Genomic DNA, 12,050 nt, shown 5'->3' on the forward strand with positions numbered 1-12,050 from the left:
ACCCTGGACTCCGGCTGCGTTCCGGTGGGTTTATTAGGGCCGGGAGGCGCGATGCCCGTCCCGGCACGGGTACGGCAAGTAGCGGCAGGGGAGGACGGGGGCCGTCGGGGGAATCGATGCTGAATCTGGGGGAGGGGGGTGTGGGTTGGAAGCGAGGGCAGGCAGGTGGCGCGGGCCGAGGGTTCAGCGGGCCACCATGCGCAGCTTGTAGGGCGGGGGCACGTTGCCCAGCCCCGTGTACTGCGGGGTGACGTCGATGGCTTCCGGGGGCACCAGAGGGCACAGGCGGAAACGCTGCAGGATGCTGGTGAAGAAGAGAAAAATCTCCATGCGGGCCAGGCCTGCCCCGAGACAGATGCGCTTCCCTGGGGGCCAGAGAGCGGGGGTTCAGGTGTGGTGCGGCTCGTCCTCCCCCAGCCTCGCCCCGCATCTTCCCCCCGGGGGACCCCAGTAAACAGCCCTGCCTCCCTCGGGCTGGTCGAGGCGAGGGCAAGGGATGGGCTCCGGGCGTATAATGAAGCAGTTTAATAATAATGTTGGTATTTGTTCAGCGCTTAGTATGTGCAGAGCCCTGTTCTAAGCGCTGGGGGAGATGCAGGGTCATCCGGTTGTCCCACGTGAGGCTCACAGTTAAATCCCCATTTTACAGAGGAGGGAACTGAGGCCCAGAGAAGTGAAGTGACTGGCCCACAGTCACACAGCTGACAAGTGGCAGAGCCGGGAGTCGAACCCATGACCTCGGACTCCGAAGCCCGGGCTCTTTCCACTGAGCCACGCTGCGGCGTAATGAACGGAGCCCGGGCCCGGGAGTCAGAAGGTCGTGGGTTTTAATCCCGCCTCCGACACTTGTCTGCTGTGTGACTGTGGGCGAGTCGCTTCACTTCTCCGGCCCTCAGTTACCTCCTCTGTAAAATGGGGATGGAGACTGCGAGCCCCGTGGGGCAGGGAGACTGTCCCACCTGGTTTAGCCGTATCCACCCCAGGGCTTAGAATAGCGCCTGGCCCATCGTAAGCGCTTAACAGACACCACGATTATTACGTGGCAAGAGCCCGGGCTCGGGAGTCAGAGGTCGTGGGTTCTAATCCCGGCTCTGCCATTTATCAGCCGTGTGACTTTGGGCAAGTCACTTCTCAGTGCCTCAGTTACCTCATCTGAAAAATGGGGATCATGACTGTGAGCCCTACCTGGGACACGCCGATGACCCTGTATCTCCCCCAGCGCTTAGAACAGTGCTCGGCACAGAGTAAGCGCTTAACGAGTACCAACGTTATTATGATTGTTTGGCCCCCACCGCTTGGATCAACCGAAGGCCCCCGACCCTCCCCCTCGCCTCCCCCAGGGCCACCTGGAGCGAAGGGCATGAAGGCGTCGCTGTTGCGGAAGGCGCCCTTCTCGTCCAGGAAGTTGCCCGGGTTGAACGTCTCGGGGTCCTTGAACTGGGTCGGATCCCGATGGACGGAGACCAGCAGCGGGATCACGTTGGTGCCCTGAGGATGGGGGGGGCAGGGGAGGGCATCCCCAGGCCGTTATAAGAATGATGGTATTTGTTAAGCGCCTACTATGTGCCAAGCACTGTTCTAAGCGCTGGGGTCGATCCAAGCTGATCGGGTTGTCCCACGTGGGGCTCCCGGTCTTCATCCCCATTTCCCAGATGAGGGAACCGAGGCCCAGAGCAGGGAAGTGACTTGCCCACAGTCGCACAGCTGACTAGTGGTGGAGTCGGCATTAGAACCCATGACCTCGGACTCCCCAGCCCGGGCTCTTTCCACTGAGCTACCTCTCTGGGCCTCAGTTCCCTCATCTGGAAAATGGGGATGAAAATGGGGAGCCCCTCGAGGGACAGGGCTGGGGTCCAACCTGATTAACTTGTATCTACCTCAGTGCTCAGAACAGCGCTGGGCACAGAGTAAACACTTAACAAGTACCATTAAAAACAAGAGAAGCAGCGTGGCTCAGTGGAAAGAGCCCGGGCTTTGGAGCCAGAGGTCATGGGTTCGAATCCTGGCTCCGCCACTTGTCAGCTGTGTGACTGTGGGCAAGTCACTTCACTTCTCTGTGCCTCAGTTCCCTCATCTGTAAAATGGGGATGAAGACTGTGAGCCCCACGTGGGACAACCTGATTCTACCCCAGCAAGTAGAGCACTTAGAACAGTGCTCTGCACATAGTAAGCGCTTAACAAATACCAACATTAATTAATTAATTAGTGAATTCATTATTATTATTATTAATTAAAGCCCCCGGCAGCGTCGCAGCCAATCAAAGCCGCAGTCAATCGGCACGCTAGAGCATTAGCCAATCAGAGCCCGCTGGCGCGTTAGCGAATCGGAGCCGCAGCCAATCAGAGCCCGCTAGAGTTGTAGCCAATCAGAGTCGGCTAGCGTATTAGCTAATCGGGGCCGCGGCCAATCAGAGCCCGCCAGAGTTCCCCGGAGTCGGTGCCGGAGCCCGCCACGGTCGCAGCCAATCAGAGCGGCGGTCCCTCAGGGCCCGCCGGAGCATTAGCCGATGGGAGCCTCGGCCAATGAGAGCTCGCTACCGCCGCCGCCAGAGCCGCCGCCAATCAGAGCCCGCCGGAGTTCCCCGGAGTCGCAGCCGGAGCCCGCCAGCGCCACAGCCAATCAGAGCGGCAGTCCATCGAGCCCGCCGGAGCATTAGCCAATGAGCGCTCGCTCAAGCCCCCGGCGGAATCGAGCCAATGGGAGCGGCCGCCCCTCCGAGCCCGCCGGAGCGTTAGCCGAGGGGAGCCTCGGCCAACGAGCGCTCGCTGAAGCCCCCGGCCGAGTCGCAGCCCATGGGAGCGGCCGCCCCTCCGAAGCGTTAGCCAATGGGAGCCCGGCCGGCCGGCGCCGCGGCCAATGGGAGCCGCGGGGCGTCGGAGCTTCAGCCAATGAGGGGGCCCCGGGCACCTTGGGTAGAAAGTAGCCTCGGAAGCGGGTGTGGCGGGTGAGGGCGCGGGGCAGGCCCGTGGGCAGGACGCTGACGAAGCGCTGGGCCTCGTGCAGGACGGCGTGGGTGTAGGGCATCCGGTCGCGGTGGTCCAGGCGGGGCGCCCCCGTGCGGCCCATCACCTCGTCGATCTCCGCGTAGACCCGCTCTGCCCCCGCCGCGGCAGCGCGTCACGGCCGGGCGCGCGCCCCCGCCGCCCCTTCCCCCCCCCCTCCCGCCCCTCCCCCCCCCCCCCAGCACCTGCCACATCCGGGTACTTGAGGAGGAGCAGCAAGCTGGAGCGCAGGGTGGTGCTCGTCGTCTCGGTGCCCCCGAAGAACAGGTTGTGCGTCGTCATCACCAGCGTCTCCCGGTGGAAGTGGGTCAGCGGGTCCTGCTTCTCCTGCAGGGACAACGCCCCCCCCCCCCCCACCCTCGGGAGGGTGATAGCCTTCTTTAAGGAGGTGGTGCTCAGTACCAGGCCCCGCACCTAGCGCTCAGTAAGTACTCTTGAAGTGTTTGGGCAAGGGGCAGGCGTGGGCCTTAAGGGTCCCATGCAAGATGAGCAGGTCCTCCCCCTCCCCTTGAGGCTCCCAGAAGGGGTAGTATGATGATGGGATTTGTTAATAGTAATAATGTCGGTATTTGTTAAGGGCTTACTCTAATAATGTTGGTATTTGTTAAAGCGCTTACTACGATAACCATTATGTTGGTATTGGTTAAGCGCTTACTATAATGACGATAATGTTGGTATTGGCTAAGCGCTTACTATGATGATAATGTTGGTATTGGTTAAGCGCTTACTATAATGACGATAATGTTGGTATTGGCTAAGCGCTTACTATGATGATAATGTTGGTATTGGTTAAGCGCTAATGTTGGTATTTGTTAAACGCTTACTATAATGACGATAATGTTGGTATTGGCTAAGCGCTTACTATGATGATAATGTTGGTATTGGTTAAGCGCTAATGTTGGTATTTGTTAAACGCTTACTATAATGACGATAATGTTGGTATTTGCTAAGCGCTTACTACGATGATAATGTCGGTATTTGTTAAGCGCTTACTATGATGATAACGTTGGTATTTGTTAAGCGCTTACTAGGTGCAGAGCACTGTTCTGAGCGCTGGGGGAGATACAGGGTGTTCAGGTCGGCCCACGTGAGGCTCCCAGTTAATCCCCATTTGACGGATGAGGGAACCGAGGCACCGAGAAGGGAAGTGACTTGCCCACGGTCACACAGCTGACACGCGGCAGAGCCGGGATTTGAACCCATGACCTCTGACTCCCAAACCCGAGCTCTTTCCACTGAGCCCCGCTGCTTGTATAATAATAATAATGATGATGATGTTGATATTCGTTAAGCGCATACTATGTGCAGAGCACCGTTCTGAGCGCTGGGGGAGATACAGGGTCATCGGGTCGGCCCACGGGAGGCTCACAGTTAATCCCCATTTTACAGAGGAGGGAACTGAGGCGCAGAGGAGTGAAGTGACTGGCCCACAGTCGGCTGCGTTTACTCCGTTCATTCATTCATTCGATAGTATTTATTGAGCACTTACTATGTGCAGAGCGCTGGACTGAGCGCCCGGAATGGACAAATCGGTAACGTGCAAATACGTGCCGGGCCCCGTACCCCGAGCGCTAGGGCGGATCCGGGCGGGTCGGTCCCCGTTCCACCTGGGGCGCACGGTCTCAATCCCCGTTTTACAGATGAGGTAACTGAGGCCCAGAGAGGTGACTTACCCAAGGTCCCACAGCAGATAAGCGGCGGGAGGAGCGGGGGCGTCGACCCGGCCTGTGCCCCCCCGAGGGTGGAGGGAAGGGGGGTGGGACTCCCAGGGACCCCTTTAGCCGCCCGTCTGCACCCCGGGGAGGCGGGCTGTGGTGGATGAGGAGGTCAGAGGTCGCCGCCCCCCCCCCCCCCCCAAGCCAGACCTTGTCCATCTGGTCGAGGAAGCAGTCGATGAAGTCGCGGGGTTGGCCGGGCCGCCGGGTCTCCTGGTGCCAGCGGATCCGCTCCGAGATGAAGACCCGCAACTTCTCGAAGTTGGAGAAGATGCGCTGGTGGGGCCCGGGGAGCAGCCGCATCAGGTCCGGGAAGATGTTGTACAGCTGGAGAGTGACCGGGGGAGGGGGGGGAAGGGGCGTCTCTTCCAGGGGTGGGCCGTGGCGGAGGGAGCGCCCGGGGGCACGACTCCCTCTAATGCCGCCCTTGCCCTGGGCAACTATCCTGTGTCCCTAGCAACCTGCCTGCCCTCTCTGGGCCCTGGAACGCTCTGATAATAATGCTGGTATTTAAGCGCTTACTGTGTTCCAGGCACCGTACTAAGCGCTGATCCCCGGAGCCCTCGCGCCGCCTCAGACACAAGCAGATGGGGTCGGACACGGTCCCCGTCCCACGTAGGGCTCTCCGTCTCGAGCCCCATTTTCCGGATGAGGTCACCGAGGGACAGAGAGGTCAAGTGACTCGTCCGAGGTCGCTCAGCAGACAGTGACAGAGCTGGGATGTGAACCCATTCTTCTGAGTCCCGGTCCCGCGGGCTACCCGCTAGAGAAGCAGCGTGGCTCGGTGGCAAGGCCCCGGGCTTGGGAGTCCGAGGTCGTGGGTTCGAATGCCGGCTCGGCCACTCGGCAGCCGGGTGACTGTGGGCAAGTCACTTCGCTGCTCTGGGCCTCGGTTCCCTCATCTGCAAAATGGGGATGAAGACCGGGAGCCTCCCGTGGGCCAACCCGATGACCCTGTATCTCCCCCAGCGCTCAGAACGGTGCTCAGCACATAGTAAGCGCTTAACGCGTACCAACATCATCGTCATCGTCGCTACGCCAGGCTACCTCCGCTCCGTCTTCACGTCTGACAGACCGACCACTCTCCCACCCCACAGCATTTACGTCTGTATCTCTGATTTATTTCTGTTAATGTCTGCCTTCCCCTCCAGACTAAGCGCCACGTGGGGAGGGACTGCGTCCGTTACACTCGCTATAGTACACGCTCCCAAGCGTTTGGTACAGTGCTCGGCGCACAGTAAGCGCTCACTAAGTCCGTGGCCCCGACTGCTCCTTCTACCCCCAGGGAAGCTGGGGGTGTTTTGTTCTGTTTTTTAAAATGGTAGTTGTTAAGTGCTTACTATGTGCCAAGCCCTGAACTAAGTACCGGGGTAGATGCAAGCTAATCGAGTTGTGCTAAGCGCTTAGTACGGTGCTCTGCACGTAGTAAGCGCTCAATATATACTACTGAATGACTGACTGAAGTTGGACACGGTCCGTGTCCCAAGTGGGGCTCCCGCATTCTTAATCCCCGTTTTCCAGGTGAGGGAACTGAGGCCCCGAGAAGTGAAGTGATTTATTGCGACTTGTTCATTCCAAGCGCTTAGTACAGTGCTCTGCACCTAGTAAGCGCTCAATAAATTCTATTGAATGAATGCATTTATTTTGTTAATGAGGCGTCCGTCCCCTCGATTCGATTTATCGCGATTGCGTTGTCTCGTTTTCGTCCGTCCGTCTCCCCCGATTAGACCGCGAGCCCGTCATCGGGCAGGGATGGTCTCTATCTGTTGCCGAATGGTCCGTTCCAGGCGCTTAGTCCAGTGCTCTGCACATAGTAAGCGCTCACTAAATAGCACTGAATGAATGAATTCGCCCAAGGCCACGCAGCGGACGAGAAGCGGAGCGGGGATCGGAACCGCGGTCCTTCCGACTCCCGGGCCGGGACCCTCTCCTCTAGGCCACGACGCTTCTTTGGCATCCCCCACCCCCCCGTGCCCACCTCACCTCTCCGCAGCGGGAGCTCATGAGGCGAAAGTTGTCATTGAACAAGCCCAGGAGGGTGAGGAAGTCGCCGTCGTCGTAGCCGTAGCGCTGACCGAACACCACGGCGCAGATGACGTTGGAGACGGCGTTGCAGATCAGGTTCAGGGGGTCGAAGGGGGCGCCTGGGTCGGGGGGTGGGAATCGGGGGGGACGGAGGGAGGCGGCGTGAGGCCCCGAGGGTCCCGGGGATCAGCCGGGAGGTGGTGGCCGGGCCCGGTTGTTGGCGGCAAGCGACAGCGGGCGCCTCGAGGGCCCGAGTGGGAGGGCGGGAGGCCGGGCCGGGGAGCCGGCGGGCGTGTCCGGGGTGGGCTGTGAGGCTGGCGGGGGCCGCGTGTCCGGGTGGAACCGTGAGGCGGGGTTGCGCGTGTCCGGGGTGAGCCGGGGGGCGGGTGGGGGAGGCGGGTGGGCCCCGCTCACCGTCCGTCTTGGCCAGCTCGCGCCCGAGGTAACGGGCCTCCTCTTGGATCCGGGCCTCGATGCTCCGCCGGCCGACCCCGAAGTTCTTCAGCGACGTCAGGGCGAAGGAGCGCAGCACCCGCCACTTCTCCCCGTTGGAAAAGGCGATGCCTGGCGTGGGCGAGGAGGGCGGGGAAGGGGAAATCAGGGGCCGGGTGCGGGTGGGAAACCCGGAGAAGGCGGCGGGGGAAGGGGAGAGGGGACTGAGGTGGCACCCCATGGGGGGACATGGAGGGAGACAGCGGAGAAGCGCCAGGACGGGACCAGTGCCAACTGAGCTGACCCCAGCGGCTGCCAACCTGAGAGTGGCACAGTGGGTCCATGGGAAGACTGGGATCGGGGCTGGGGAGGTGGGAGAGGGAAGAGAGGAGGGGCAGCCTAGAGACTTTATTTCCACAGACAAGCGGCGTGGCTCAGTGGCAAGAGCCCGGGCTTGGGAGTCAGGGGTCATGGGTTCGAATCCCAGCTCTGCCCCTTGTCAACTGTGTGACTGTGGGCAAGTCACTTCACTTCTCTGAGCCTCAGTTCCCTCATCTGTAAAGTGGGGATTAACTGTGAGCCTCACGTGGGACAACCTGATGACCCCGTTATCTCCCCCAGTGCTTAGAACAGTGCTCCGCACATAGCGCTTAACAAATACCAACATTATTATTATGATTAAAATGGGGATTAACTGTGAGCCTCACGTGGGACAACCTGATGACCCTGTATCTCCCCCAGCGCTTAGAACGGTGCTCTGCACATAGTAAGCACCTAACAGATACCAACATATATTTATTACTGTCCATCTCCCCTGTAGACAGTAAGCTCGTTGCGGGCTAGGAATGTGTCCATTATATCGCGTTGGCCCAGACGCTTAGTGCAGCGCTCTGCACACAGTAAGCGCTCGATAAATACGGCTGACCGACCACGGGGCGGAGGGGGGAGTGGCAGGAAGCATCAAGATTGTTCTTACTCCAAACAATCGATCAATTAATGGGACTTACTAAGTGCTTACTGCTTGAAGAGCGCCGTATTAAGCACTTGGGCGAGTACAGTGTAAAAGGTTGGTAGGTATGTTCCCTGCTCTCAATCAATCAGTCGATGGGATTTTCTGAGTGCTTACTATGTGCAGAGCACTGAACTAAGCACTTGGGAGAGTACAATACTTAGTACGGTGCTCTGCACACAGTCAGCGCTCAATGAATACTATTGAATGAATTTAACAGTATTTATTGAGCGCTGACTGTGTGCAGAGCACTAAGTGGATGCAGCAGAATTATCAGACGTGTCCCCGGCCCATGACGAGTCTATAATCTAGAGAGGGAGACGGACATGAATATAAATATGTAAATACTTGTATTTATTTCTATGTCTGCATCCCCCGGTAGAGGATAAGCAACTTCTGAGAAGGAGACATGGAGTCCCACGTGGGGCTCAGAGTCGTAGTCCCCATTTTCCAGATGAGGAAACTGAGGCCCAGACAAGTGAAGTGACTTACCCAAAGTCACACAGCTGCCAAGCGGCCGAGCCGGGATTCGAACCCCCGCCCTCTGACTTCCACGCCCGGGCTCGTTCCGCCGAGCCAGGCTACTTCTCAGGCCGTTGTTCCGTCGTACTCTCCTCAGAACTTAGCACAGCGCTCTGCGCGCAGTCGGTGCTCGGTAAATAATGACGATTATGGGATTTGTGAAGCGCTTACTGTGTGCCAAGCGCTGTTCTAAGCCCCGGGGTAGATACCGGGTCGTCAGGGTGTCCCACGTGGGGCTCGCGGGCTTAGTCCGACTGAATGGATTTGGCATCGTCCTAGGGGGTTGGAGGCTGGCGACGGGTCAGCCTGTCAGTGGTATTTATTGAGCTCTTGGTGTGCGGAGCCCTGTGCTAAGCGCTGGGGAGAGTCCAGTATAACCACAGACACGTTCCTGAAGGGGGGAGACGGGCACAGGATCGGAGGGAGGGGGAGCGGGCCCGCGGTAGCCGCCGCCGCTCACCGTTGCCCCGGGTGAAGCGGTGGAAGACGGGCAGGTCCCCGCGGCCGCTGAACCGGTCGCCCTGCAGCACCAGGGCGTCTCTCACGGCCTCGTAACCGTTCAGTACGACGCAAGGCCGGGTCCCCAGGTACACTGTGAACACCGGCCCGTATCGGCTGCTCAGCTGGGCCGGCGCCAAGCCGGGGAGAAGCAGTCAATTAGTCAATCGGTCGATCGATCAGATTCATTCGTTCATCCGGTCCTATTTATTAGGTGTTGACTGTGCTTAGGTGCTTAGTATAGTGCTTTGCACACAGTACGCACTCAATAAACAAGACTGAATGAATGACTGTGTCCAGCACATTGGACTAAGAGCTTGGACGAGTACAACAGACGCATTCCCTCCCTTATTGAGCGCTCAATAATAATAATAATAATAATAATTTTGGTATTTGGTAAGCGCTTCTATGTGCTAGGCACTGTACTAAGGGCTGGGCTGAATATAAGCCAATTGGGTTGGACGCAGTCCCTGCCTCACAGTCTTAATCCCCATTTTACAGGTGAGGGAACTGAGGCCCAGAGAAGCGAAGTGACTTGCCCGAGGTCGCACAGCAGACGGAGCACTGGATGAAGAATCAAAGTCAGGCGGCAGCCCCTGCCTCCTGCCCTCCAGCCCCTCTAGGCAGCTCGACCTAGTGGCTAGAAGCTGGGAGTCAGAAGGGCCTGGGTTCTAATCCTGCCTCCGCCCCTCGTCTGTTGTGTGACCCTTCGCTAAGTCACTTGTTTGCGCCTCAGTTCTTTCATCTGTTAAATGGGGATAAGACGGTGAGCCCCGTGCGGGACAGGGACTGTGTCCAACCCGATTATCTTCTATCCACCCCAGCGCTCAGAACGGTGCTTGGCAGATAGTAAGCACTTACCAAGTGCTCTTTTTATTTTTATTTTTATAAAGCACAGGCCTGGAGTCAGAGGGACCTGGGTTCTAACCCCGGCTCCGCCCCTTGTCTGCCGTGTGACCGTTGGGGGAGTCGCTTCACTTTCTCTAGGCCTCAGTTCCCTCCTCTGGAAAATGAGGATTAAGACTGGGAGCCCCCCCCCCCCCCCCATTTGCTTGGATGCACCCCAGCGCTTAGTACAGCGCCTGGCACACAGTAAGCGCTCAACGGACACCGTCGCCGCCACTGTCAGGCAGAGCCAGGCCTGCGGACCCCCTTCCCCCACCCCCTCCCTCCTCACCTTAATGAGAGATTGGTAGAGGCGGGTGGGGTCGAGCTGCAGCAGATTCCCCAGGAGGGGCAGGGGCAGCGGGCCCGGGGGCAGGCCATCGGGCCCCCCTCGGCCCCGCAGCCCCCAACCCAGGAGGGCCACCAGCAGCAGCAGAAGCAGCACGGCTGCAGGCTCCATCTCTGTCCGGTCCTTCTGGCTCCGATGCCCGCCGGGCACTGGCCGGGCACCTTTTATGGCAGTGGGGGGGAGATGGGTGTTTTGGGATCTAAGCAGGGAGGGCCCCCGGAGGGGCTGGGCAGGGCAGGGGGGCGTTTTTCCCATTCCTGGAATTTCAGGGGCCCTGCCTCCTCCTCCTCTTCCTCCACCACATACCCGGGGACCCCACCCGGCCTGGAGCTGAGGGGGTGACTCCCCCTTCTGCCCCCCTGAACTCCCGGCTCTTCGCATCCCCCCCTTTTTTTTTTTTTAAAAAAAAAAGAGTCTCCACCCTCATCTCCTGGCGTTAAACCGTGAGCTCCTCGAGAGCGGGGATCCTAATAATAATAATGTCGGTATTTGTTAAGCGCTTACTATGTGCGGAGCACCGTTCTGAGCGCTGGGATAGATACAGGGTCATCAGGTCGTCCCACGTGAGGCTCGCAGTTAATCCCCATTTTACAGTTGAGGTAACTGAGGCGCAGAGAAGTGAAGCGACTCGCCCACAGTCACCCAGCTGCCGAGGGGCAGAGCCGGGATTCGAACCCGTGACCCGTGACGCCCAAGCCCGGGCTCTTTCCGCTGAGCCACGCTGCTTCTCTATCATCATTGCCGTCGTCGTAATAATAATGACCGTGGTATGTGTTAGGCACTTACTATGGGCACTGTACTAAGCGCTGGGGTGGATACGAGCTGACCAGGTTGGACCCAGCCCCCGTCCCACGTGAGGCTCGCAGTCTTCACCGCCATTTTAGAGATGAGGGAACGGAGGCCCAGAGGAGTGAAGCGACCCGCCCGGGGTCTCTCAGCAGACAGACGGCGGAGCCGGGATGAGAACCCGAGTCCCTCTGAGTCCCAGGCCCAGGCTCTACCCACTAGGCCACGCTGCTTTTCGGGCCACATGCACGTCTTTTTCCCCTTTCCATCTCCAAGTCGAACCCTCTGACATCCTATGACCTCCCTTTCCTTGACCTCCTCGCACCCGAGCCCCTGACTCTCCGATGCCTGCTAGCAGCGTGGCCTAAATGGAAAGAACCCCCCCGTCGGGGAGGCAGGGGACCCGGGTTCTAATCCCGCCTCTGCCGCTTGTGCGCCGCGTGACCTTGGCCAAGACACTTCACTCTTCCCTCCTCTGCAAAATGGGGATTCGGTACCTGTTCTTCCTACTCACGGTGGAAACGCCCTATGGGACCCGAGTATTTTGTACTCACTCCGGAACTCAGTACAGTGCTTAACACATTTTAAGCGATTAATTAACAATGCCAATTAATCACTGATATTCACTGAGCGCTTACTGTGTGCCGAGCACTGCGCTAAGTGCGTGGGAGTTGGTAGTCACGTTCCCTGCTGCAGTTATTACAGTTATTGCCCTTGTCCTGGCCCAGGGAAGAAACTAATAATAGCAGTAATTATTATTTTGGTATAGGTTAAGCGCTTACTCTCCTGAGCACTTAGTACAGTGCTCTGCACCTAGCGCTCAGTA

General features: G+C 58.7%; 1 protein-coding gene across 1 annotated transcript; it reads right to left on the reverse strand.

Moving 5' to 3' along the window:
• Positions 1 to 15: 15 nt before the first annotated feature.
• LOC114812084 (cytochrome P450 2F2-like) lies at positions 16 to 10,549 on the reverse strand. The gene is made up of 9 exons (XM_029064996.2): positions 10,382 to 10,549; positions 9,167 to 9,329; positions 7,158 to 7,307; positions 6,702 to 6,862; positions 4,869 to 5,045; positions 3,189 to 3,330; positions 2,909 to 3,096; positions 1,347 to 1,488; positions 16 to 365 (listed from the first exon to the last, which is right to left on the reverse strand). Exons 1-9 carry the CDS (start codon positions 10,547 to 10,549, stop codon positions 184 to 186), a joined length of 1,473 nt encoding a protein of 490 aa, XP_028920829.1. The 3' UTR covers positions 16 to 183.
• Between the last annotated feature and the right edge of the window lie 1,501 nt (positions 10,550 to 12,050).

The sequence above is a fragment of the Ornithorhynchus anatinus genome, chromosome 5 (assembly GCF_004115215.2).
Source record: "Ornithorhynchus anatinus isolate Pmale09 chromosome 5, mOrnAna1.pri.v4, whole genome shotgun sequence".
NCBI classification, from domain to species: domain Eukaryota; kingdom Metazoa; phylum Chordata; class Mammalia; order Monotremata; family Ornithorhynchidae; genus Ornithorhynchus; species Ornithorhynchus anatinus.

What these genes read in the sequence shown, in the direction of transcription:
- LOC114812084 (XM_029064996.2), bottom strand. Translation starts at nt 10,549, where the DNA reads ATGGAGCCTGCAGCCGTGCTGCTTCTGCTGCTGCTGGTGGCCCTCCTG. An exon ending in CAAGTACCCGGATGTGGCAG is followed by an intron (nt 3,097 to 3,188) that starts GTGCTGGGGGGG and finishes CGGCGGGGGCAG; the next exon opens with AGCGGGTCTACGCGGAGATC. An exon ending in GAGGCTACTTTCTACCCAAG is followed by an intron (nt 1,489 to 2,908) that starts GTGCCCGGGGCC and finishes CCCCATCCTCAG; the next exon opens with GGCACCAACGTGATCCCGCT.